This window comes from Orbicella faveolata, unplaced genomic scaffold (genome assembly GCF_042242905.1).
Source record: "Orbicella faveolata isolate gen_17 unplaced genomic scaffold, um_ofav_v1 contig_46, whole genome shotgun sequence".
NCBI classification, from domain to species: domain Eukaryota; kingdom Metazoa; phylum Cnidaria; class Anthozoa; order Scleractinia; family Merulinidae; genus Orbicella; species Orbicella faveolata.
In genome coordinates this window covers 28,175,703-28,203,445 of record NW_028301576.1, presented here as the reverse complement: position 1 = coordinate 28,203,445, position 27,743 = coordinate 28,175,703, and the positions used below count along the sequence as shown (strand labels likewise).

General features: G+C 39.3%; 2 protein-coding genes and 1 pseudogene across 2 annotated transcripts; 2 read left to right on the top strand and 1 right to left on the bottom strand.

The window, feature by feature from the left end:
• Nucleotides 1-1,009: 1,009 nt before the first annotated feature.
• LOC149099422 (uncharacterized) lies at nt 1,010-1,939 on the bottom strand. The gene has a single exon (XM_089277711.1). The coding sequence runs from the start codon at nt 1,880-1,882 to the stop codon at nt 1,010-1,012; it is 873 nt and encodes a 290-aa protein (XP_089133837.1). The 5' UTR covers nt 1,883-1,939.
• LOC149099421 (uncharacterized) lies at nt 1,767-15,664 on the top strand (annotated as a pseudogene).
• On the top strand, nt 12,851-18,081 carry LOC149099420 (uncharacterized). Its single transcript, XM_089277712.1, has 2 exons — nt 12,851-13,409; nt 14,061-18,081. Exons 1-2 carry the CDS (start codon nt 13,067-13,069, stop codon nt 14,150-14,152), a joined length of 435 nt encoding a protein of 144 aa, XP_089133838.1. The 5' UTR covers nt 12,851-13,066; the 3' UTR covers nt 14,153-18,081.
• The last annotated feature ends 9,662 nt before the right edge of the window (nt 18,082-27,743 follow it).

Sequence of the window (27,743 nt, the reverse complement as noted above, 5' to 3'; positions counted from 1 at the left end):
TTACATGCCATCTTCCTGCTGGTAATATAAAATCTCCTGGCTTAACCACCAACTGACCAGCTAATCAGCAGTGACAATAACAGCTTTTTTAACCTAATTAAACTGGTCTGTAAGAAACAATGATCATTTTGGTTTCCAATAACAGTAACATTGTCCCAATATGCTGTGAAGACCACCTAACATGTATTCCAAATTATCATAATAAAAACATTTTATATTAGGAAAACTGTCTCTTACCTGGTATATGCCTGTTTCTTTAAGCCCTCTCTGGATGTTGAGAATTGCTGGACACAAACTACTGCCAGGTTTCTGAAAAATGTTGTTAAGCATCTCTTCATCTAAGAACTGTGGTATTTTTCCATTTTGGACCACTCAAACCTGGACCAGCAAAAATTAAAAGCCGTGATAAAGAGGAGGTTAGAAATAATCATGTTTGGCGTTTTAAGTTACATCCTAATTGACTGTGAAAACTTTAGAGACTATGGCTCTACATCATTCCTTAATTATGTAAGAACTTTGCTTAAACCTGACTTGATGTTTGTTTGTTGTTAACAAAAAAGCTGCCTACATGTGGTTACTGAGATTGCTGTAGCCTCTTTGTCATAAAAACATTTTTATTTAAGGAGTCATTTCCAAGTTGGAACAAAAATAAAATAAAATAAAATTCTGATTGCATAAGATGCCATAAGATGCCATGAAGGAGCAAACTATTTGTGTAGCAACATTTCATAGGGAAATTATCAACTTGCATTGCAAAAAAAAGTTTATCAAGATAAGGTTCCTTACCCATGATTAGCCCAACCATGAAGTAGTCTTCTGCTAAATGCTCATGGATTCCTTGATCAAAGTACTTCTTCTTTATTTCGGATAGGGCCATTCTAAAAAGCTCTTTTCTGGGACCCCCAAAATCTGTAGCTGACTAGAATATAATACAAAAATATCTTGTTGTTTATAATTTTTTCAGAGACTTGGGGGCAAACTTTTAACCTATATCATATGTAACTATCAACTAAAACTTTGAAGAAAGGATAGTGAATATAGCATTGATTAAAGTTTTTGTTATGATACCACAACAGCTCTCTTTGAGATTAAGGACAAATTGAATATCCATTGAACAACAGATAAAACTAACCTCATCATAAAACTGAACTTCCAGTGTTACACGGTAATTCTTATGGAACTTCAACTCATCAAAAGCTGTATCAAGTAACTTGTCTCTGTTGACTAATATGAAATTAGTCTCCCCACTGCTACACTGTGTGACATCTGTCAATTCAAGGGGTTGCCCAGTAACAATCTCTTTCTGGAGACATCTCAAAATTTCAACTGGGTTGCTTAGGTTTTGTTGCAAACAGTATGCTACCACTTTGTCCACAATTTCATCAACTGTAAGTACTGGCTCGGCCAGTGGAACTGTTGAAGTCCTTGAGCTGAAATCTGCATTCTCGGGCTGCCCCAAGGTTGAAGGCTCTGGGATGCTTGGGGTGAGGCTAGGATCAATGATGTCTGGGTCAATGTCTGCCTGCTTTTCTTCCACAGAGGCCACAAAGGTGCTGCTTTCTTGGATTTTTTGTGGCTCTGATGCAAACACAGAAATACTCAGGGTGTCATCATCCTCAGATTCAGAGCTTAGGAGACCTTCTCTGGTCTTGCACATCATAACGTGAAACCTAAGGTCTTTCATTAATACCTCCTTACTACAGATAATGCACTTTTCTTTGACTTGGGATTTGTTCTGTGGAAGGATGCTGACTGTCGACAAATTCTTCTGTATCGGCCGCAAGTACAACTTGGATTGTGACCCCACATTTGCCTTTAGATCTTTGGCAGCCCAAGAACAGTTCAAAGGCTTCAGTTCTTTGACACCCAAGACACAGTACATTATTTCGAATCCTCCCGACTCCTTCAATTGTGGGAAACCTGTGACCTCGCCATCCTCACCCTTGTCACCACACGTTACCTTTTCTAACACATCTTGCTCGTTATCTTCTAAGTCTAGTTTGATTTTCTTCATGCAGATTCCAGCATGGAATAGCACTTGCTTTTCTGCCGACGACGGAATCCTAGATTGATGGCGGCTGGCTAAACAAACGAAACTTACTGTCGAAGTCCTTCTTGAAGAAGTTTTCTTTTCCCACCACGGCCACCCCTTCTACTACTGCCACTTCGTCTGCTGAAAAGAGCCATGCGTTCACTAAGAGCAGCTGCAGCCGCAGACTGATGTTGTTTTTCAGCGTTAGCACAAAGCGCACGGAGACGATGGCGATTGCCGATTGTAGTAAGGCCAAGACGTGAAAGCACCTCATTGGACAACTCTGCCACATTTTCAGGCTCAATTTTTTCGGAAGCAAATTTCGGAATAAGAGACTCGAGTTTAAGGTCCTTCAGAATACTCCATAATGTTTTTTTCTTCCACGAGCTAATCGGAATTTTCTGTTCCCGCTATTTTGTTGTCTTTAACACCGGGGAAGAGAAAGAACTGGGACCCATCTAAAAACCGGTTTAACCAGTTCATGATAGCGAGTAAGGCCTGGTTACTAGAGCTTGGTATCAGAAGTGAGGTCAAGAAGACAAAGATGAAACCACATCACGTAATGATCAAACCACATAGCGAAGATACCAGACAACATAAAAGCGTAACCACATTACATCATGACAAGTGCACAAAACATAACTTAAGAACCTCAATACATCATGATAAAACCACACCACGTAATGAAGTTATTACACCACATGATAAAAACACATCACATCAGGACCACATTACAAGACATAATGAAGAAACCACAAAACATAATGAAGCAACTACAACACGTAATGAAGGAACCACACAACATAATGAAGTAACTACAACACATAATGAAGAAACCACACCAAATAATGATAAACAACCACATAAGAAAGTTATGGCTTTCCATACTAAACAGTGAATAACAATAATAACACACGTCGTAAATCACTTTTTAGAATTGACATTCTGAACCAGTTTCATGAAAACAAATTCTGCAGTCAAGGAGATGAATTCATACATAACATAACTTGATATACCCTGAAACACAACTACTGCCCTGCAAATTTTAGGCTGTAATGGTTGTTGGATTTTATGGTATGGACTGATTCCACAAATATTTGCAATAGATGATAGATGAAATTATGGTAGTTTACAAAATTGTTTTAGAACTAGGAACGTGGATAAGCAAGCCAAAAAGATTTGAAATGTCCACAACGTCCAACATGGCCACTCAATTCAACCCAGTACACGTGCAAACGTCAAAAAAATCCATTACGTCACCTTCAGAAAGTCCAGATACGATTCCAACAGAGCCACATGCAGGAAAACGTTTGGTTGCAATTCCACGTGGAGGCGAGTTGTTAAAATCCTAGGAAACCTGAGGGCATGAAAAGGGACAAGTTTGAACATAAATAGACAATAATAATCAAGTCGTTAAAAGAATTCTCTCTGAACTTGAAAAATAACTCCCACAATATCCTTTCCTGGGCTTTCTGGTATGTGGACATTGTCAATGGTTTCGCTTGTCTCTCCAGGTTGACCTGACAGGTGAAAAAACGTTTCACTTCCCAGAGAAAGTTCTGCATTTCTCTCAGCAAGTCTTTCTGGTCCAGGGCATACGATTGTTTTCAGACTGCTGATGGGAATAGTGCCTGCGTGGCTCCTGTTGCCTTCATTTCTTCCCTCAAAATTTCCTAAAAATTATCATGGCGTGTTTTGCTGTCTTTGAGTGCAACAAACTTCACCAGATGTTAAAGATTGTTTCCATTTCACCTAAGTGCTTGATTTACGATTTTTTGAGTTTTTCTTTAGTCTTTGCCTAGTTTCTTTCACTGATTTTAAGTTTTGTTGGCTGTTCCTACATTTTAAAGGGAACGTTCCTCTAGTATCAACTGTTCCTCGTTCTCAAGTTCCTAGGGAGTATAAGAGGACCAGCTTTTTTTACAAGGTAGGAAGAAAACATTCACTCTAGTGTAAAAGAGGAACATTTCGTTCCAAGTTCCCAACTGTAAATGGAACACATTGTTCTCAATTTGGTAAATTAGGACTGTTTTGTTCGAAGTTCCTTTCCAGAAATGGATCACATTGTTTGCAAATTGGTCATTCAGGACTGTTTTGGTCCAAGTTCCTATTTGTTCCTATCTGTAAATGGAACACATTGGTCCCAAATTGGTAAATTAGCAGTTTTGTTCTGAGTTTCTTTCTGTATATGGAACAATTTGTTCCCAATTCAATAAGTTAGCGCTGTTCTGTTCCAAATTTTCGTCTGGGAATGGAAATAATTGTTCCCAAATTGATAGTTTAGGACTGCGTTGTTCCAAATTCCCATCTGTGAATGGAACAGTTTGTTGCCAAATTGGTCATTTATTACCAAATTTAGGACTGTTTTGTTTCCATACCATGATACCATGAAGATTTGCAAATCAAGTCCCACTCAAGTTAACCCTCGGACTTGACATTTGCCACGAAATTTGTAGCCATGTATCTGTTCATCAAAGCAAAGGGGTTGCGTCCCATGACTTATCAATAGTGACGGTGGACTTGATTGCTACAGCTAAGGAAAAGGGTGGATTCATTGATCAGAAAATGTTCAAGACTGCTGGAAAGTATGGATTTGATTCTTTGATTGTGTCCAATGCAAACATGCAAGTGCTTGATGGCTACATCTCGTATGTTAGACCTTTGCTTAAACCCCTGTGTGATTTCATTCTTGTCAACAGAAATAGGGGCCAACATGGTAAATTAGGTGAGATCATGAGCAAACTGGTGTTTGATGCACTTGGAAAGTACATCCTTCCCAAGTGTTATCGCCAAATGGCTGAAATGCAAAGCCTCAATGAGCTCACTAGCAAGGAAAAGAGGATTTTGTCCAAAGGCCAAAAACAGCTCTGCTGTTGCTAAAGTTCACTATCAAACGCAACGATCCTGAGAAGTTGCTTTGAAAGGTTAAGAGTGCCTACAAAAACTTCAAGGTACAGAAGTGGACGCGGACATCCACGCAACACTCGAAGATTCAACTTGCAACGCTGGGCCTTCTGTTGAAACAGTACAAAATATCAGCTCCTCCCCCAAAAAAGATGTCCTGCCTAAGAGAATCTTGCACTCTCTGAAGAACATTCATCATGTTTTGAAATACACAACAGAAGAGGAAGATTTCCTAAAGAAAGGGATGACTAAGTGCGGGTTTAGACAGTGGACTGCTATTTTGAGAGATGCCGATTTCCAATTTCAATTTTCAGGCCTTTTATTCTCAAACGCCACATGCCAAGAAGTTTCCAATCCTCATCCGTCCTCAGCTCTTAGCCCAGCTTTCAATAGTCATTTAGAAGCTTGCTGCCTTTCGTTCATGTGCCAAGGTCTTGCTTCTTTGATGCGCTGCACCTATTCTTGTGCCCAGGAAAACTTTGTAAGTTTCTACATCATGATTGGACATCTCAGCCCCTATTGTTCTCCATGCCCAGCCTCGGAATGGACGCTCTGCCTTTCTGCTATGTACCTAGGTAATTCCCTGTGACACTCTTCTATTAAAGTGTACCTATCTGCGGTGTGGTCTCTTCATGTCGATCAAGGGTTCATTGACCCCTTAGAGAACTGCCTTCGGCTTCAACAAGTTCTTAGGGGAATCAAGGGTTCTCAGGGTACCCTACCTTCCAGGCCTTGCCTACCATTTTCCAGTAACATTCTTTGCATAATTTACTCTACCCTCGATCTCAATTCTTTTGGCAATGTTATGTTTTGGGCTGCCTGTCTTTTGGCTTATTTTGGTTTTTGTGGTCTGCCAAGTTCAGTCCCCAGCTTATCAGCCTTCAACCCGAGTGTCCATTTGTCTGTGTGCGATGTTTCTGTGGACGGTCCTCTCGATCCATCTTGCCTTCAAGTTTTTAGAAAATGGTCTTCCACTAACTCGCTCACTGGTCACAGACAGGTTAAGAGCCATTCTCCTTTCTGCTGGTCTCCCTGATGATTTTTCCAGCCACAGTTTTCAAAATGGGACAGCCACTTCTGCAGCAAGGGCCGGTGTTCCAGATCACCTTGTCCAGGTCTTAGGCCAGTGGAAAAGTGATGCTTACAAACAATATATTAGAACCCCACCACATCTTATAACTCACGCAGCCAAATTGCTAGTGGAATAATTTTGGTGTGTATCGTTTAAATTAGTTGCATCTGAGAATTTTTGCCTCTTGCTCCCATTAGCATATTTGCTTGTTGCTTGGTACCCTGCTTTTTTCAGGTGGTGGTTTGTTGTTTTTGTGCCTGCTTTCTTTTTCAACAGGGAGCATTAATTGCTTGCTGTTGCCCATTGCTCTCCCGCTGTTAGCATTTGCCTTGCTTGGAGGGGGTGCCTCCCTGCAGTTATGTACTTGGGAGATTCTTGGTTTGGAAGGTCGGCCCCCATGGCTGCGTCCTCTCATCAGGTCCTTTTTTCTCCAAGCACTTACATCTGTCTTACATCTGAGTTCCCTTATCTTTGGAGGTGACCCGTAGGAGGTTGCCATGGATACCCCCTTTATTTGCATTTTGCCCACAGTTGCTTGTTGTCTGCTTTGCTGTCAATTGGCACCTACCCTGCATTCTGAATATAGCTTATCGACAAGTTAACTGAAGATGCTCGAATCACCATAGCTACTGGTATTGGTAATTTCAACTTTTCTTTTAGAAACACAATGAATGCCTCTGTAGAGGCAGACTTAAACAGGAGATAAAGATGTACTCCTTCTTTTTGAAGAGATTTTTTACTTTGTTGTACACTGGCATCAACCCCTCTCGCTGCCTGATCGTGCTAAGCTGCAGGTCATTGTCTATAATTGAGGGGGTTGCTGTGGAAGGCAGTTTGTTATACTTCGAGAATGCTTTCTCCAACCTCTGAGTGTCCTTGTCGTCCCACTCGGTCCTCCAGGTTGACAAAGACCTGGCGGAGAGCTCATCAAAGTCATTGAGCCAATCAGAAACTTTGTTCGAATAGCTGGTTTGACTCTTGCTTGAGACATTGAAAGGCTATTGTGTTATGACTTTTCGCATGGTTGAGTTGTTGAGTGGGCCAGGACGAGTGCCTGTGTCCAAGGAGAACTTGGTCAACAGGGAGTCTTGTGCCAGTACGAATTCCTTCACGTTCAATTTCTTTCCCTGACCTGCTTGGATAATAAGTCTCATGGAGTCATTGTGCATCTTGTTGGACTTGATCTGCGCCAGGTCCTGAAGGGCGAGAAGTCCACCACTTTTATCTACGAACCCTTTGTTTTCACAGCATAAGATTGGCTGTCTACAGTTGATCTCCACCCCTTAAGGTCAGCCTTGACTGTTTCAAAATCCTTGATATATTTTGGATGAATTGCTGAAGCGCTTGTTTCTGACGAAGGTGAGGAACTTTTAATAAGATGCTAGATATGAAATTATTGTCCCCGGTTTCATCTTTTCCACGAGGTTGGGCTTTACCCACAGCTTCCAGACTGCATCACCCTCTTGATCAAGCAGGCATAAGATGTCATTGCCTTCTGGATGTATAGCTACCAATAGATTTCGCATCAGGGCCGCATGCTGGTGACAAATGGTTTCTTTCTTGTCCCCTGCTGTTGGCCTGGAAAGGAATTCAAAAAACTGGGGTGGTGATTAGCTGCTGATCACATTTGGTTTGTGGTAGATTTCTAGCTCCTCTCTGGGCAATTCAAGCTCTAGGATTGGGGGAGGGGGTGGGACGAGACTCTTGCAACTCACCCAACCTGGTGTATCGCTTAGCCATCCTTATCAACCACTGATACTCTCTTGAGTCCCTCTACATCCCGTGCATTGTTGGGTTGCATAGGTGGCGCATAACATTTAGTACTAATTGTTTACCAGCTCGCACTATTTTCATTATCCTTTCAACTGAATCTGCTCACATGCCACCTCTTTTGACGTGTACATTGAGGTGCTGCCGTAGGTCATTACTGCGGAAAGTTTTACTTGGGTATTGGGCTCTGTTTCTTTTGATGGTGAGAGCATTTTCCAGAGAGCTATGGCGATGCACATGGTAAGGTAGTCTCGGTGGCTGGTGATGATGTCGATGTTAAGGGAGAGGTAGTGGGCTTACTCTTTATGGCGGGAGGCAGCTACTTCGAAGTACCGGGGTGTTAAGCTGCAGAGCCCCTATCTTTGGATAAAGTTTCTCCAGCGTCTGAGTCCTTGGCCGGGTTGTAGGCTTCTTCCATGTTGTTGTCAGTCTCTTCGTCGCTCTCTTCGTGTCTTTACTTTCTGGCCTGTGACTTTCTGTTGTCTCACTGCAGGTGCCTTCTTCTCCTGCCTTCGAGTTTCAGCATGTCTGTGGTTCTGCATAAATCTCTCACAAAGTGCAGCATCTCTTCGGAAAGATCTCTGCCATTAAGTGGCTCTTCCAGGTTGGGAAGTTTTTCGTATAGGTAGGAGTATGTAAACAGCATGTGTCTCATGGCCATGCAAGCTACTTCCTCACACCCTTCCAGGCCAAGCCTGCTGGCCATGGCAGCAAAGAATGACGTTTGTATCAGGTGATCTTTCAGGTTCTTTTTGGAGCATTTATTGGGGTTGAATGGTTTTGGAACGTTGTAGTTAAACCCATCATTGAGACCCATCTAATGCTTCTTCCTGTCCCTCTGCTGAACGCTTGAGAAGTCTAATAACAGATAATAGTTCTCTCTCCATTGCAGAAAGATTGTAAAGTTAACCCCACGCTAAACCAAAACAGCAAACATACTACTTGAACAGAAAAACTTTTACGCGAAAAGAAGGCAAAACTTTACCTTGCACTATCTAAGAGAAAATGTAACCGTTTTCAGAGGTTCAACCTAAACAAAGCCCTTAGGTACATCAACTAGACCTTTAAATTTCAAGCCAATTCATAATTTTCACCCAAAGTTATTTACACTTGTATGACCAGTTTTTGAACAAATGATACCCTCAGACATTTTAGTGCAGAGTGAAAGGAACACCCTGAGCAGAAAGCCTTGGTCCATTCTATAATGCCTGTTAATTTGAAACACTGGCACAATATCCTCTAAGAGTTAGAGGAAGTTAAAGTTTTTCCTCATTTTTGTTTTAAAAACCGCTGAGGGCATGTTACTGAGAAACTTGTGTCTGCCATTTTGTATAAAACTTTAACCGTTTATAATTTTGCAAGTTTTAATCGATTTGGCTCCAATTCGCACACAATGTGCTCTATGTGATGGCCTTCTGATATATATATCAATTGTTTGTCATATAATTATAACCTTGCAGAATTATACGCAATTGAATTTTTAACACAAATGACATCATAATTAATTAACAAAGGACCAATTTCAACAAAACTAACACTGAGTGGTTCCTTACAGCATTAAGAATCATAATGTAACATAAATACATCAATAAAGGTCCTCAAGTTCTAAGAATGAGGTCCTTCAACAACATAGTGGTCAGAAAGTGCACCCTTAAACTTTGACGGAAGCCTGCGTAGAAGCAACTGTTTATTGTGGTAAAAAGATGTTACATAAAGTTGTCCAAGTACCTTTTGTAACTCTTTTGACAGCTGTATTGCCTCTCTGCAGTGATTCAAGGGTGCAAAATAGTAAAAATAACAGAGCTCAAAAAAGCAAGTATTCACCCACTGAAGACTTGTATAATATGAACTTCATGTTGTGTGCACTGAAATATAACCCAACTTTAAAACCTCGTAAATTATTCAGATTAAGGCTAATTTAAACACAGTTCTCACGATAAGAAAGATAAAAACGTCTAGATTAAGGACATTGTAACTTTAGTCCCAAAGTCTGAAAAATTTGATGCTGAGTCAGCATAAACTTTAAGGAAATCAAGACCATTTTTAATGATATAGCTTAGTAAAAACAGACACCTTGTGCAGAAAATACTTTTTTGGATTTTTTTGAATAACTAATCAATGGCAAATAGAATATTATGCCTTTTCCCCAATCTTCACTTTTTAATATTAAAATCTGAATTTTTAAAGATGAATAAAATTTGGTCTCCACCCCTTTTTATGAGTTTTTGCTAAACTGTTGATGGGTTAGGGGAAAGTAAATACAGCATTAAAATCGTCGCATTGAGACTTCTAATGCTGTATAAAGCTTATGAAAATATTAAAACCAGAGGTTGAAAAGGTAACAGTTGTTGGCGGGATTTGCCCCCCTCAAGCCAAAAAAATTTTTATCTGCAGAAAAATAATCATAAAAAAAATTATCTTTCAATCAATAAAAACCAAACTATATATCTTCATTATATCCTCATTATTAGTCTACAGTTGTGCAAAGTTTCATATCTAAACCCTCAAGATTAACTAAGTTACAGTGTCTTAAGTGATGTGTAATTTTACCTCTGACGTAGGTCCGAAATTACTTCCATTTATACCTTTAGTGCAAATGAAATCTTTAAAAATGGCAACAAAAAATATTTTCCAACACAATTGCTTTTTTTCCGAAATTTAGCAAGTGGTAAAGAATAGAAACTCTTAAAAAGAAAAAAAAAGAAAAAGAAAAAAAATCTTAAAAAACATGTTCCGAGCAGGCCTCGAACTCCCTGCCATCGGTTTCCACTGACTTATGAATACAACAGCAACAGCAACAACTACAACAGCAAAAAACAAAAGAAACCTTGGCTGAGGCTGGGAAAAGAACCAAATTGCACCCACTGCACCTGAAGAAGGTGGTGAACTTTTTGATAGACTAACTCAGTTGCCAGATGACCACACCACAAGACAACCAGCGCCAACCAAGAATTGTATGTAAAAATTAAGGTACTGGAGAGTTGGATTGGTCTGCAAGGCATGCTCTCAATGTACATAGACAACTTTGAAAAATTGTAAAAAAGTTTTGTTTTTAATAAAACAACTTGGAAATTAAACACATTATAGTCCAATGGTTGATCTTTCTTTTGGTTAGCTAAACAACAATTTTGAGTGTGATGGGCAGCTGTCAGTCAAGTGCAATTTTCAAAGGCACAATCTTCAAGGTACATATAGAACTTTGAAAAATAAAAAATTGAACGATGGTTAAATGAAGTCTTATTTCATTTTGTTCTTTAGTCCGCAACCACACCAGGCAGGTTGCAGGTTTTCAAAAATTGGAGACCGCCATAAGGTCACAAGAGATATTTAATTATGTATTTTCCAAAGTGATGGGTACTCCGCTCATTTGCCTTAGATAATTCTGCCAACATCCTTAAAGAAGGAAACTTTTGTATCCTTGAGGGACATATATTACAGGTGTGTTACTTACGCATGTGCTTGAAAATTCATAAAAACATCCTGTTTTATATCCCCTAGATAAAAACTGCAGCCTCTCAACCGGGACAGGGTAACACTACTGAGAGAGGAAAAAATTTAAGGATGGTTTCCCGGTCCCCCCTTGCTGTATCAAACGACAAGAGTGCTACCTGGAGACTGAGGGTGTTTGTAGGGCGCTCCCCAGGGGTTGGCTACCCCAGCTCATGTTTGATCCCTGACAAACTGCCCAGTCCCCAGAGGGTATCATCGGGTCACCAGCCCGACTCATTGTCGCGAGGAACTATTTACAATATTTACAATTCTATGTACAAATAAAATATTTACAATTCTATATACAATGTTATGTACAATAAATAAAACTACTTTGGATTTTTTGATACAATTCTATGTACATTGCTTTTTACACAAGTTTAGCTTTGCTGAACTATATTATTATTTCAACTTTTTTTGTGTTTTTTCTTTTTTAAAAAAACACAACAGCAGTATAAGTTTGCGACACCATTTGCACACTACTTGGTATATTTCTTGAAGATGGTTTTCACTTTTTCATACATTCCTTAAGTGTTCCTGTCCCTGATCTCTTGCAGGGCATCACTTTTGGACAAGGTAGCTGCTATTGTTTCTTTGGGTGGACATCTGTCAAATGCTGATAAATGCCCTCTCCACGTGTTGCACATCTGAGACGGGCTGGGAAGTGGCGCAAAAGCCCAACTTTGAAGCCTTGTAGAGAGTAGGTTTGAATGGATGAGAGTAACAAACTGCGATTCCTTTTGGAGAAAACAAGTTCACACTGGAGTCAGTCTGGAGTTTGTCCATAAAATGGCAAGGTTTGCAATTGGGGTCTGAAGGTGTGGAAGTTGGGGGTGCTTGGAAGTGAGCCCGCCCTTTTTGAAGTCAGCCAGCGGTGACTTGAGATGTTGGCATTTGCTGAACAGTTGAGCTGAGGTAAACAATTTATTTATTATTTAGGCTAAGCGGAGTGATATTTAGGCTAAGCGGAGTGATAAATATATTCAGGCTAGCAGAGTGATAAGATATTGGATTTGATGAGAAAGAGTCACATTGATCCGTATACTATGTTGGGTGCCTACTTCGGCGTTAATGACATTTTAATAATACCTTTGCGCGGATCAAGTCCGTTTGCACGTTTAGGGATGGTTTAAGTTTTCTTGAGACTGACTGAGACTGACTACAGAAATCAAATCTTCGCATTATTTATTCACTTTGCCTTGAGAGTGATAAATGAAGTATTTGTTTGTTTGTTTAAAAGCAGCTGAGCCATTCACCCTCATCAGAGGCCACTGTCTCTGGCATCTTGGTTGTGCTCTTCTTCACGATACGACTTTCGGCCGACGAGGAACCCTTCTGCTTGCGTTTGAGCGTGGCGTAGCTAGAGACCGCTGTGCTGGCGGTGGCAGGCGATTCCTTTGTTCCTGACATGACTTCCACCTCAGTGCACGTCTCTGGCTCCAAACTCAACAATATCCTGGTCAGTGCCCTGTCGCGCTGTTCTGTGACGGCAGTCACCTCTGTCTGCTCCTTCAGCATTGCTTGGTGTCCGATGCTTCTAAGCAGGTCCGCCGACAGGGTCACAGCACTGGCTGTGAAATCGTCTTCTCCTTTTCTCCTTGCCCTTCAGACAGACAAGCCCAAGGCTTCTTCAGGCAGCGGGACAGCGTATCTGGCATATTGCTCTCCGCCGCTTGGATGGTCAGGAAATTTATGTCAAAATCCAGCATCCCACGGACCAGGTAGTCCGGGAGATAGCTATCAGAGCTGTGGAAACTGACCGCGGCATACCTGGGGAACAAAAAACCAACAAGAGACGCATGAAGATCAGTGTCCTGATGAACGTCACAGAAGATAAGATTAACGTCAGGTCACCTTTAGCTCACCGGAGATTTAAGAGTCGAGCTAGGCTCAGACCTACACCAGTGATAGACTGTCAGCTTAGTAGAGAGGCCACATCCATGGCTGACATGCCGCAGATGGACAAATTGGTGGCTTTGGCTGTCAAGATGATGTTGCCTGGCAAGAAAACGCCGTGGTCTGCCTCAATCAGGCGTCTTGGAAAGGCATGTGTGAATTGCATACTGGCCGGCGACCACTCAGGGGGGTGCCATACCATGACGTTCTCAAACCTGTCAATACAGGGGAGGGGGAAAACTTGGGGTTAGTTTTGCACGACCAAGCAAAAACTGACGACAAAAAAAGCGATGTTTTTTCAAATGAGAGTACTTTAAACACATATCTTGGTTTTGCAAAAAGGTCAATAATCAGTTAAATGTCATGATAAGAATTAGAAAACTGATCTCCAAAACCACTGTGGTTAAGCTGTATAAAGCCTTTATCCTACCACACTTTCATCAATGTTCAGTTCAGTATGAAATAAGTTCCGTCTTTGTACCTCACTAGCAGATGAATTATACCAATTGATTAATTTGACCAGTTAATGGAACAAATTTTGTGTGCGAGTTAATAAAGGTGCGAAAATCAAGGACCCAAAGAGTGTGAGGAAAAACTCTGAAAATAGGCCAAAAACAGAGCGTCGGTTTTTGCTTTTTTCTCATTATTGTTGGTTCATTTAGTTAGTGTGTCTTACCTGTCAAGGCGCATTTGGTCTAAGGCCAAATCTAGCTCGGGTATGCCACTGGCTAGCACTTTTTCCAAGCTCTTGCCTTCCTGTTTGAACAACTACTCTTTCTGTAGCTCTGGGTGGGACAGTCAAGGTCTCTTGCTCGGACGTCGGCTTTCAGAGCCAACCAGCCAGCCCTGCCTCAAACGTTCTTGCAGTAAATGATGGCTTTCTCGCTGCTTTTGAAGGTCACTGCCTGGCTGGCGGTTTCTCCAGAGGGGATCATGGCCATTTCTGTCCTAGCCACCAGTTCGCAGGGAAAATGCAGATGGTCCAATAAGTGCAGGTTGAAGTTGAAAGCCAGGGAAAATTCCTTGGAGACAGCCAAAGCCGTCGGGAAGTAGGGAGCGACAAAATCTGTCCCTGAACCCTGATGCATGCCATCGATGTGGCAATGAAATTCGGGACTGTCTTCCACTGGTGTCCCATCATCCTTGTGTTCACCATTGTCCGAGTCATTTTTGTCCGAGTCATCTTGAGTCCTCATCTATTAAATTTTTGCTAGCATTTTAATACCTCATTTTTGCAATTAGTTCCTAGATCTTCGCAGAAATTGCCACTATTACTACTATTGCATTAGGCTAACATGATGTATGATTTTCGCATCTTAGTCGATTAGGTGAGATCAGTCACAATAAGGTAAATGGTAAAATTCAGACATACTTAGGTAGTGTAATTTTTCATACGACCCCGGGAAGACCACTTTTTTAATTGCAGTGACACTTCTTAAACAGTATTGAAAACGTTGCTGTGCTGTGAGTTGATTTTTGGTCAATAATTTTTGCAGTTATTGCTCAAACTTTCAGCAGAATCTGTCTTAAACTCCAGAGATCTTTCGTTGTTTTGGCGTGATCACATTTGCTGATTTTGAACCAAAGAAAATTCAGTAGATGCTTTGACAATAGAAATGTAAAACGATTGGTTGTTTTGTTTTTGTCTGTTCTTTTCTGGTTATTGACTAACCTGCCTTTTTCTTGCTCTGCTTCCTTCAAGATGAAATCCTTTCAGCACATTCTTTGGGGCGTGGCACTCTTTCGCCTGTGCAGCGATTTTTCTTGGTGGCTGCCTGACCCAGCATTGTTGCTGCAATGAAAACGTGGTGAAATCAAATAGTGAAACAATTTAAAAGGGAAGCTTGAAAAAACGATATATATTAAACAAATTTTAAAAAAAGGTATATATTGAACAAATAAAGAAGCCTAAGCCATGTATTACACTGCAATAAAACGTGATGGGCATTCAGGAACACGAGGGAAAGGTTTTTTCTACCTTTCTCGGCTTGGGCTTCTTCATTTGTCTTATGACATACACTCAGCCGGGCTTTCAGCTCTTGGAAGCTTTCGTTTTATCACAGACATATCACTACCCTACAAATGTACTTGCTTGCATAGACAGGGTCACTCTGTGGACTGTTGAAGAAATGGCGAGTTGATTAATTACACACACTTACATAAGAAAATAATAGAAGAGAAATTTGTTATGGGCCTGAAATCGCAACTAGCAATTGGCCAACATTTCATTGGGCGCTAACATGCGCAGGCTGCTGGACCGACACATTTTTCGAACTGTCAAAGAAATGATAAAATAATTAATTACACATGCAGATATAGCAAAACAAAAAAAAGGAGAGAAAAGTGTCCTTGATTACTAGCAATTCACCTGGTCTGGCCAGCATTTACTCCATTCCCTTCTTCCGTGTTGAGCTGCGGGCCTGCAGGCTGATCTGAATTTTCATTTTGCAAACTATGAAAGAAGGAAGAAAAAACTAATTACACGCAAGGTATGAAATAAATCATGAAATAAAGAGGACGGAAAAAATAACGGAACAAACGGGATTGCCCTCTGTTATCCCCTGCTTAAATCCGAGCTATTAAAATGGCCAGGCTAGGCTTGAGCGATTTCCTACTAATTGAATTACATGTATTTGATTTTGACTGCTTACCCTTTGCATGACCCGTGGGACAGTTGAACTTTGCAACTGGGCCTTTTCCAGACTGGATCAGGGATTGGGCAATTTATCTGTTCACTATTTTGCACAGGCCTACGCATTCAAAAGCAATTCAGCAACTCACCCAGTGCCAGTAAAGCTTTGAGGGTGTAAATATGCTGTGAGATCTCGTTTTGCTGGCATGCTCATGAGGATCTTCTGTTCTCCTCTGTTCAGATGTGCTATGGAAACTAATTTTCGACTGCAACACTGCTGATTTACATAGCTATCGGCCCTATCGAGTCACGTCCCTTTTGACAATTCATGCTGTTTCAATTTGACGTCATTGCAAGTAATTGTGACAAGGTATTCTTGGTTACATTAGAAAGACAAGTTTGTTCCAAGCCTAGTTTGGACTGTCTAAAGTGTCCTGGAGTTTTTGGTGGACGAAGTTTCACCATTTTACAGGCTAAATGTGGTTGTAGCGTGACCCACCGAATGTGACATCATCAAAGGAATTGGTAAGTTAAGCACGTTTTCTACCTTGTTCATTGTTCACTGGAAGTCCATTGTTGCTGGAAATTTTGCGGTGCATGTGCTTTTAAAAGGATAAAAAGTAATGAAAGGAGAATTGGTGGTGCACAAAACCTACCTTGAGAAAGTCCAGATAGGCTTCTATGAGGTGTGAGCGGTTGAAGACCTCTTGTGAGAGGAGCATGATAACAACACAGAATCAAAAGACATTTTAAACTATGTCACCTTGGTGGCCAAGTATTATATCTTTTGCACTATCCAAGACAGCGATGATGTCCCCTTTGATGGCTTTCCTTCTTTACTTAAGAACAAATTAAATACTTCACAACAAATAGCAGTTAAAAATAAAACCTCTGACAATTTCAAGAAAAAGTGGAAAGACTTTATTTGAGTTTTTTCATTTTACTTACTTAGTTAAGTTAATGATTAATTTAATTCCTAATTTAGTAATTGTTTCTTTTTTTGCAACATACCTAGTCAAAATGTTGCACTTTGTAATAGTTTAATTCTTTTTTTGTATTTTTTTGTAACACACATCATTACCTTCTGTATTATCTTTTGTATCTCCTTTAATTGTCCTATTGTAGTTCAGGTTGTATTAATAATGATAATAATAAAAAATATAGCCATATAAAGTAGCAACATTCATTCATCTATGTGGCATTTTTGTTCTCTAATATAACGTCAACATTTTAATTACATTGTCCCCCAAATCCTAACTTTAAATGCCAGTATCTCCTAGGTTATTGAGAGTAAAGAAAATCTAAAAACACCAAAAGAAAGGCCAAAGAGAGTACATGATGATCAAAAGAAATTTAAAAATTAAATTTCTGAGCTCAAATCATTTGATAAAGGTCACCTCCATCTGCCCCCTTGTTTGAGGTAATGGGCCGAGGGCTAGAAAAAAATTCATAATTAATTTATTATTAAAGCAATGAAGCTCGTACTTTCCAGAAATAGTTATCTGTTAATAGTCTACTAGAGTGCTAAGTTTCATAGAGTTAATGCCTCTGCACTCATGAGAAAATAAAAGTGAAGTTTCAAAGTCACCTCAATTTTTGTCTTAATCGCAACCCTAGTGCAAAATATGCTCCCTTACTGCATATTTTTCTAAAGTCGAAAAATCTTAGATGTTCATGGAGGGTTTTCAGCGGGTCAATCCATGGAGTGTCTTCTATCCATATCTAAGGCCTAATGCCCAAATTTTGGGCATTTTTTCGATTTGTTTCGTCGATTCTCCCACTCTTGTGACATTGCCCCCTCCAAATTTCCAAACAAATAAATTCTTCAAGATTTACTCAAATGACTTAAAATTTTCACAGCATCATCTACAAGGTCCATTGCGACGTCATACCAAGTATGACGTCACTGACATCACATGGGACACTTTGGCAGGCATTTGAAAAAGTTGGGTTAGGAGGGGAGAAATCTACACTGCCGGAACCTTATTAGGGTTATGGTTAGGGAGGATCCTTGGCTAGGCCAAAGTAGAGTATTTAACTCAATTTCCTCACCCAAAAGTCCAGAGTTTGAAATCTAACTTACAAAAGTTGTGAGGGTATCATTTGGTAACTTGGTCACACCAGGTTAAACCTTAGCAGCGGTAGATTGCTTTGGCTTGACTCTAACCAAATGCAGCCGATAATCCTTGATGTAGGACAACAAAAGTCGATAGAGCTCTTCCTCTGGCTGAAAAAGATCAGTGGCTTTGACCTGAATGTCTGGTCAATCATCAAACTAAACAATAAGTCAATACTTTTGGGTGCTGAACATCCTCTGTACAAATTTCTAACAATTAAAGATTGGAATAAATTGCCAAACTAACCAGCTTGAAAATGGAATCAACAGTGCCGGATGTAAACAAATGTTTATGGATGGAGTTTTTCATCCATGTCAATCAGTAGAAATTTCAGGTAAATATCTCAGACCACCATTAGTGGGGCAGGAACACAAAACTGGCTGCCCTTTTGTGGTGAGATCAAGGTAAATAAATTATGCTTATGCTACAAATGTTTAAATGGACAATGCCCAGAGTACTTAGGAAATAAATTAGTGGATGTCAGCAACATGTCAACCAGAATCTCACGCTATGGTGATAAAACTATACGTTGTTCTAGATATAAATGTGACACAGAAGGTGGAAAAACTCTTCTTGTTACGGCTGCAAAACTTTAGAACTCTCTACCTATTAGTTTAAGATCTAGCACCAGTATTAATGCCTTCAAACAAACTTATTATAAGGAAGGTTATGCTGCCTTAGATAGCTTTCCCATTTCATAAATGTTTTGCCCTTTCAATATTACATTTACTGTCTTTACCCTTTTTGATATTGTTTTGTAAATTAGTTTTATCTATTTTAGGGGAGGGCCAGAAGTTTACCAGTTGTCAACTGTAATGTGTCACCCTCAGTATATAAAGTTGTTTATTTATTTATTTATTTATTTATTTACTGAGTTTACTGGAACCTGTAGAGACAGCAGAAAGATCCTCCATTGTGGACGGCCTTTGAAAGCCACCTTCTTTCTGGAGAATTCGGGCTTGAATTCTTAACTGATGGATAATGGAGACCCCTTTGAAATCAGGAGCATGCTCTCTGTGCACAAATTTGATTTGGTAGAGAAGTGAGCTAATGTGATTTGAAACTGTGGCAGAGCTACAATTTCATTCTTCCTGCGAGGAAACAGAACAGGTTAATTGAGGATTGGAACAGCCAAAAATCAATAAGTAAATAAATAGATGTAAAGGAAAGGAATGGACATGTAGCAGAAATTCATCGGAGGCAAGAGTCTTGGTTAAAATTTTCAAGCTTGAAAGAAAACCTTTCACCAACCAAGCAATAAATCAGTGATATTAGAATTTTCCAATTTGTTGGGATTTCTTTTTTTCAGAGAAAGTATGGAGTAATACTACTAATAATAAAAACAACTGTTATTGACTTCTTAACATATAGAGTCAACTTATGAGCAGCTAGCCATTTATAATTACTCTTTAATTCGATAAAGACATCGTTCAAAACAGAATTAAGGTTATTAGCATGAAGCAAGTTTCAACAGCAGATTGGTAAAAAGATAACACATTGCTGACCATACTATTATTCTTTCTTTGATAAGTTTTGGACCAGATTTGCTTGTAAATGGCCACAACAATATTTTAACCATCACTGTCAGCAATGGGGTTTACCCCTGTGAAAAAACCTGTGAAGCTTTTGTTTGGTTTTGTTATCTTGTGGTAGGATTAGGTTGTTGTTTGATGTTTTCTGCTCTTTTGTTTTCCTTTGTGTTCCATTCTTTGTGAGTTTCACAGGTTTTTACACCGAGGGTGAGTCCAGCAATGTATACACTAGCTATCTGTGAGTAATCAACACAAGTTGGCACTCATCATAATGTTAAAAGTCCATTAATTTATGGTGAGAAGTTACTTTAAAACAATACCTCAGATGCAAAAGATATGGTTCACAATTGTAGCGTAATTTATCTGTGATGTTTACATGCATAGCGAAAATCCTCCAATATTTGCCATTTCCAGCAGTTTCTTTACACACGACTATTACAGGCTCAGGTTTTTCTACCAAACTAATTGATGTGGTTTTCAGTCCGCGGCCAGAGTTCACTTAGGCGTTTCCAGAAAGGTGTCAAAACTTAATACGAAAGCCTGTAAAGAATTTCTCTCACCCTCAAAAATTCAACGTAACCTTCAATCAAGTGAATTTTCAAAAGCAATGTGGTAAAAGCTCTACATCACAGGCTAAAGTAGTTCTAAGGTAACCCAGAAAGCCTGCAAAGAAGATAAAAAAGGAGGGGTTGTATGTTAAATAGATATCTAGCCTCAACCAAATATCAGTTATCATCACTTAGACACAAACATGAAAATTAAGGCCAAAATTAAAAAAGAAACAAAGATAGTTACAAAGCATTCTCTCTTGGGCCTTCTCGTAAGTGGAAAGGGTCACCGGTGCTTTCTCTCTTTCAAAGTTGACTTTCTGGGTAAAGAATCTCTTCACGGAGGCCAAAAACTTTCTGACTGCCTCAGGTAGCTCACTGAATTTGATTGAATACGGGGTTTTGTGCTTGTTCCCTATCTGTGCTAAATTCAGGGTAGATTCCGTGTGAATTTCACCCTCAGTGACGTTGTCATTTTCGGCCCCTCTCTGCGCTAAATTCAGGGTAGATTCTGCATGACTTTTACCTAAGAGATGTCATCTTCATTTTCGGATCAGGTTAAGCTCACATTGGTCGTTTCTTGTTCCTTTGAAGTGTCATTGTCAATGAGTGCTTCTACCAGGGTTTCCTGCTTGAGCGGGACAGGTGATAGCGGGCAATTGTCCTCAATTTCAGTTACATGTACTGGCGAGTTATCTGGAGCAATAGAGAGCAAGGTATTTGGTGTTCCATTGCAGAAAAGGTGATTACAATGAAAAAAAACTACCCCAGCAGTTGGTCTGTTGGTGTCCTCGATGATGTGGAAAAAATGATTGAATGGTGCAAGAACGATGCTTTGCGAGCTACGAGAATTTTCACAGGTATAAAATAGGCCCTTTGTACGATCCGGTCACATGGTACAGAATTAATTACGCTGGGATGCAAGTTACTCAGTGGGACTTTCAAAACAAAGGAAATTCGGGTAGACTGGTGCAAGTTCCTTTATCTTGGAAATTCCACTGTGTAACTTGTGTAATTAATTCTCTACCCTGTGACCGGATCGTGCAAAGGGCCTCACTTCCTGTGATCCTACACACCCACTGCCTCACAGTCTATTTATTCATTATTGCATAACCTCATAACTTGATGTAAATTACTCTGCTCGATCCTCTATGAAGGTTACTTTTACATAATTTTCTTGGATCTGCTAGTTTATCAACTATTTAAATTGGAATTAAAATAAAGTTTACTTATGTGTGTATGCATTGTTTCCCAAATATAGAAATGAGATCAAAATTAACACTCAAACAGTAGTGACAAACATCAGATATAAACACAACGCTTGAAGTTATCTTTTACTTGACATTTCGTATGGTTCTGCATACATCTTCAGAAGTGACAGTTAATACAAAATTGGGGTTTGAATATACAAGAACCTAACTTATTACTGCGTCTTTCAATAGCATGCGGACTCTAACATTCAGAGCTCAACCAAAAAATGCGTTTTTTGCTACCACCAATCAAATGTTTGGTGGCGCCTCCCGGCTTCTGACTACTGCCAAGCACTGTTCCGTTGTCTGAACTGTGCTCAGGGATTTGATTGCTGTAAGCTCGGCAGTGATTGGAAGCTGGGAGGCACCACCGAACATTTCATTGATAGTAGTGAAAAACGCATTTGTCGGTTGAGCTTTGAATTGTAGAGTCCGCATGTTATTGAAAGGCACAGTGACTATTAACATGTACTGTAGTTTAGTTAGTACCTTTAAGGAAAGACATACAATGTATGTCTAACTGAGTAAACTCTTAGCTATGCCTGGTGGTGGGTAGTATTTTCAATTTCAGGGAAACTTGTGTTAGACTATGAGAAGTTTGTTTTTCGGTCCATCATGTGGGTGAAAATATAATGTAAATCAGCAAAGAGAAAATGATTAAGCTGTGTGCCTCACTTGTGGAGTTCTGCACGGCATTTAATTTTTTTGTCTTTTACTTTTATTGGCACTATAAATTTTGCCAAAAAAGAGGAACTGCTGGTAGTCTAGAGTTGTTATAGTATGGGGAACATTTTAAAGGAGTCTTCTGTATTTTAGAGTTGTTTTGTTTCTGTTCCTGGTTGAGTTGGCTATGCAGTTACTGTACATTTGTGTTTGCAATGCATTGCAATTGACAGTAAGTTTGGATAGGTAAGAAATGAAGTACAGTGTTTCTTTCTGGTGTTCTTTTGTTATGTTTACGAAATAGAACACAGAAAGGTTTAATTAATGGTAGTTGAACTGAGTGGAGTGCAATTTGGTCTGAAATCATACGCGTGAACAGAACAAAGTTGCACGACACGAAGTTCAATTGCCACTTTATTACATCCATTTTGAAATCGGACAATTTTATCGCCTTAAATTCTAGATGTTTGTTGTATTGTTCCAGTGGCCGGTTTGTTAAAAAAGCGGAACCGGAAATGCCTTTGCATCTCATTTAGTATACAAAACAATGTCATGTGACAAAAACTCATTCGAGCATGACAAAGAAACAAGCAGTTCTGAAGTCAGAATGAAAATAGTCTACTTCAGGTGCAAAAGTTCAGTTCTCGTCGCCTGAATCAATTATGGAAGGCCTTCCTTTCTTCTGTGGTTGAGACAGACTTTTCATTGTCTTTGGAGAAGGAATTTGAAGGTGCATATCCTGTGTAATTCTGTGATCGATTTGTTTTGAGTTGTGAAACTCCCTCGAGTGCACAATGCCCAGTGGATGGTACATTTTTTCTTTTAAATACCGTTCAATGGCATGATTTTAAGGGATTCCAGCTCGTTATCATTTCCATTTCTTTTTGTGACCTTGGTGCAGGACTCAATACTCAAGAACTTGTCAAGTTCTTGAGGTGCCTTTTGTCTTAACTTTTAAGATATTTCCAAGATGGTGGGACTGGCACCAGTTTTGTAAGACATTCGTTCATTCACTATTTTGTAGAGTGGCGTATTTTGACTATGTTTCTTCACAATGACAGAGTTGAACTCTTTTGTTGCTTCGTTTGAAACTACCAGAAACCTGGAAACCTCTACCTTCTTGAGATGGCTCTGAATTTGTTGTTGTGTGGTTTTTGTTTGTTTATGTTTTACTGGACTCGGTATCATGGATCTTGAGCAGATGTTGAAGAAAAATCGTCAAAATATTCGTAAAAATGGACCTGAAAGCTAGAAACTTCCATTAAAGTAGGTCATAAGCCTGAAGGAGCTCATAATCGTCATTCAGAAACTCTAATTAATTAAATTTGTCAATTTTTTTGGAAAAAACTACTATAACGACAGTTTTGGGAATAGTAGTTGCAAAATTCTCCACACAATGGCTTTTCGTCTTTCATTTTCCTGAAATTTTATTGATTACTTCAAACTGATCTTGAAATCTGATTGGTTGTTTTGTTTTACTGTCCCATTCTCATTGGCTGAGAAAAAGATGCGATTTAGAGGAAAAAATAGTGCGATTAGTGAATAAATTGTGCCACTGAGAGCCAATCAGATTGCAAGGATAGCCAGTGATTTCAAAATGGATTTAATAAAGGAAAGTTATTCTTATGGCATTGTGATCTGAATAGTATACACTTATCACTGAGCTATGAATATTAGCGTTAAGTGGCTCATGAAGTGGAGATATCAGAAGAATCCAACTTGGTACAAAGTGCATATGCTTCTGAAAAAAGCCATAACCAAGAATGCCAGTGTCCTCATTGTCCATATTTAGGTACACATTTGGCATGCCACATAGAGGTGAAGCATGGTGAAGATCTATCTCAAAAAGATATTGCTTTGATCGTTGCTCACGCTGACTGGCAAAGATGGTAAAACCTTCAATCCGAACTCTTCCTGGTTACCACCATGTTGCAGCTGTCAATGCCACATTGGCATCGACAGCTGCAACATGGTGGTAACCAGGAAGAGACAGCATATTCGTCAACACCACAAGATTGTAGATAAACAAGCTGCAAAAGAGGCTGCCAAAACTTTTAGCAAGTTGGCTTCCACCAATACCAAGCGACCTGCACCATCTAAAGTGGTGTGTGGCCAACCTAAATTCAAGAAGACAAGAGTACTTCCTAAAAAACCATCAAGCTGCAACCCCCCATTCGCTCGCCCGCTAAGTTCAAGAAGAGAATCATTCGCCAACCAACAAAAGAGAAGAGACTGAAGTTAGAAGAGTCTTCCAGTAAGAGTCCAGTGATCTTCAGAGAGTAGTTTCAAAGTGAGCGATGACTCCGACGAAGAACAACAGCAAGTTGATCCTGGGCATTTAGACATAGAGGCAGACCTCGATGAGATCTCCGACTATGCAGATACTGATGAGGAAGAACTGGATCCCTCAGACAACATAAAGTGGTGAGACTATTAGGCCCCTGCAGGTGCTCCCCTAACTTGAGTGCCAAGAGAGAAAATGTCATGGGTCAACCTTCAGGGAATTTTCAAGTAAACTTCCAGAAAAGTATGGGTGTGATATTTAATATTGCATTGGTTTAAATGTTGGCTTGAATGCAACAGAAAATTCAATTACCTCGAGGAAGATAGCCTTGCCTAAACAATAAGCCTCGGCTTGATTTCCGTCCTTTAAAAAAGAAGATATCATAAATTTAATACAAAAGATTTTGTGAAGTAAGTGCAATTGAACCATTTAAACCCTGCCATCTGAGTAGCCATAGTTATTTTACTTGACATTGCAGCATCAGAATTTTAATACTGATTTACATACATTATTCAATTGATATAACAAATTCACACCCACCTCCTCGTGATGCCGATGGTCTAGGTGGCCGATCCTGTAGAGAAAAAACAAAACTTTGTTTTCTAAAAAAAATTATTGTATATAAATAAAGAAATCAGAGGAATAAGAGCAGTAAGGGATTTAGTTTATTTGTTCAAGTTTACTGTCTACAGTTAGGTTAATTCCACACAAAGGTGTCATGATTACTTGTGCCTATATTTTTTTTATAGAAACATCTCTTCATTTGCACTTATTTGTTTCTTAAACATTCAAGCATTCAAGCAAGATGTATTAGGTCTGTGTTGAACACTATGTAAGGACATTTTTCAGCAAGACACCTGTGAGGTTATTTGGTAAAGTTATAAAAAATATATTTAAATGTGAATATGAAAGAGTACCTCATGATCACTAGGGCTGCTCTCTATTAAGCGCAGGTACAGTGTACCCTGGCCACACACTTTCTTCCATTCCCTGGCAGAAAACCCTGAAGATGGCTGGACAGCAGGGATCAACACATTTCTCGAGCTTTTATCAGTCGCGAGAATTACAAAGCAGTACTCTCCAGGCAAAAGGCACAGTGATATTACCCATGATTAAAAGCATTTCAATTTATTTTGTACTGCAGACCAATACTACAGAGCTGAAAAAAAATTGCTGAAAACAAGGTGATTGTTTTAAATAGTTTCCATAGAATTTGTCCATTGGAGCCCGTCTTTAATTGGATTCTGATCTTCTTGTCTTGGCTGGACTAATCTTATTTTTAAAACCAATATACATACTGCCAGGTTACCACAGTTATCATCAAATGTTATCAATGTGGCTGATGCATTTTTCTGTTATATGAAACTGTTGTTAGAAAACATTAATAGGTTCAGAATTAATAAAACCTGTTTTGTACAGTGTAGGAAAGGGAGGGCACCATTCAGGGCTCTCAGTGCTCCTGCTTCTTGTGTTCTCCTACCCAAAGATATCTGGACAATCCTGCCAGTGTTAAGAAGATCTTGCCTGACAGTACCCCTGGGAATTGAATCATCACTGGGATCCAGTAGCACCACATTGAAATTGTAAACCTGCCCCTTTGGGTTGCTCCCAGTGCTTAAAGCTAGGACAGCTGATTCATTTGATTGTCCCTGAGCTGAAATTGGAATACCCTGAAAATTTTGCCTTACCAAACCAGCCAAATTTCTGGTAAAGGAAAGAACCTGTCCAAAACAAAATCAACTCATGACAAGAGATCTCTATAAAACCACATTAAGTATTGACTTTGTTCTTAAAATGAATGAAATTAACAAAGAAATGATAATTAATTAAACAATGACTCAATTTAAAAACATTAAAATTGCTAAGTCATACACTATTTTATCACCACTATACAATTAAGCAATACAAATTAAGCAGTACAATTTTTCTATCAAGTTATGGAAGCATGAGTGAACGTTTGGGAGAACTAGAAATGTTGGAACAGGAGCCATTAGCCGAGTGTTTCTAACATTTTTCAAGTTCTTCAAAATTTTCACGAGTGGTTCTATAAATCAATGGAATCATGGAGAACATGTTTTCTATTTCATTTAGAAAGTACCAAGACTTAAAAAAAGAAAACAACTTGCTCATGGCTGTCATTAAGTTTTCATTCAACTGTAGCCTTGATCTCCACACCTGTCACAAATTTGTTACTTTATGGATGAATCGAACCTACAACAGCAAAGTTCAACCATAACATCAAGGACCCATCCAACATGTTCAGCCGTAACCGGTGCTACGGGGTACAGCCCTTATTGATAACTCTGTTGCTTACTTTGATGTTCAAAATGAAAATTCTCTTTGCTTGGGCCATCATTACTTCAACACCTCATGCTAATACATATTTCTATTAAACAATTAGATAATGAGGTCAAGATTTCTATCAAGAAAGTGAGCATGAATAATAATTTTTGGTACTACTAAGGTTGAAAATGATTTTGGAGACAGTGGATGGTACAATTAACTAAACTACCTGAGTTGCCAAAACATCCGCTTTGCAAACTGGCACAACAACTTATCATGTGATCAATTTCAAGAGTTAATTGTACATGCAAAAGAGCACCTTGCAGATTGGAGTTAGGGTTAGGATTAGACAACCCAACAGTATGGGTTGGGATGGATGGATAACTAGACCCCTACTTTGCCACCCTGATCGTGTTAGCCATAAACAAGTGCGTTGCAGTTGCAAATTACATTTAGGAAACGGTCATTGACACCACTTCACTTTAAATTAAATGCTTATTGACAATTAATTAAATTACATGTCAACAACCCGGTCACTTTCCTCCTCTTCCTGTCTCTCTTCATCATCATTAGAATCTTCCTGTGAATCAAACAATAATTGGCTGAACTTCATTTAATGGAACTACTACTAAATGAACTACATTTCACTTCATATCAATTGTCTTATTGTCTTGTGAAGAAGTTCACTGTTTGTTCCCTGTAAACTGACTGCCATTTATTTTGTCAAATCATGCAGTATCCTTGTGGATGGTTCTTCTAATTAGGCAATCACGGTTGGTAAGACAAACCTTGTTAAATTACATTGTACATTTTATATACATGCTGATGGGATTCAAGATCTGACTCAATTGAGTTGTGAACCTTTCCAATAAACCTGCACATCCATGACAGTCAATATCTGATTGAACAGAGAACAATAAAACTTTATATTCCAAATTGTTAACAACAACATAGTTCTGAATGCTGCTGCTAAAATAAAAATAGACATTGTTTGACCAAACAAATTCCTTTCTCATGCATATGTAAAATTAGCTGAATGATCAACATATTTTTGTATACTTACGGGGATTCCTGGACTGGGTGTTTCAGTAAGGTAGCCGTGTAGGCTCTCAAAGACTTCCCAAACTCCCCCAGATCCCTGCATGGCAAGAAATTATTTTTCACACAATTTAAGACTAACAGGTATGCATGCAGCACGTATATATTGTCAGCTCTTAAAAGCAAATATATGTACGTTGACTGAGACTACTTCAATTTTATATCAAACCATA

What these genes read in the sequence shown, in the direction of transcription:
- LOC149099422 (XM_089277711.1), bottom strand. Translation starts at nt 1,882, where the DNA reads ATGTACTGTGTCTTGGGTGTCAAAGAACTGAAGCCTTTGAACTGTTCT.
- LOC149099420 (XM_089277712.1), top strand. Translation starts at nt 13,067, where the DNA reads ATGAAGATCAGTGTCCTGATGAACGTCACAGAAGATAAGATTAACGTC. An exon ending in GGGGAGGGGGAAAACTTGGG is followed by an intron (nt 13,410 to 14,060) that starts GTTAGTTTTGCA and finishes CTGCTTTTGAAG; the next exon opens with GTCACTGCCTGGCTGGCGGT.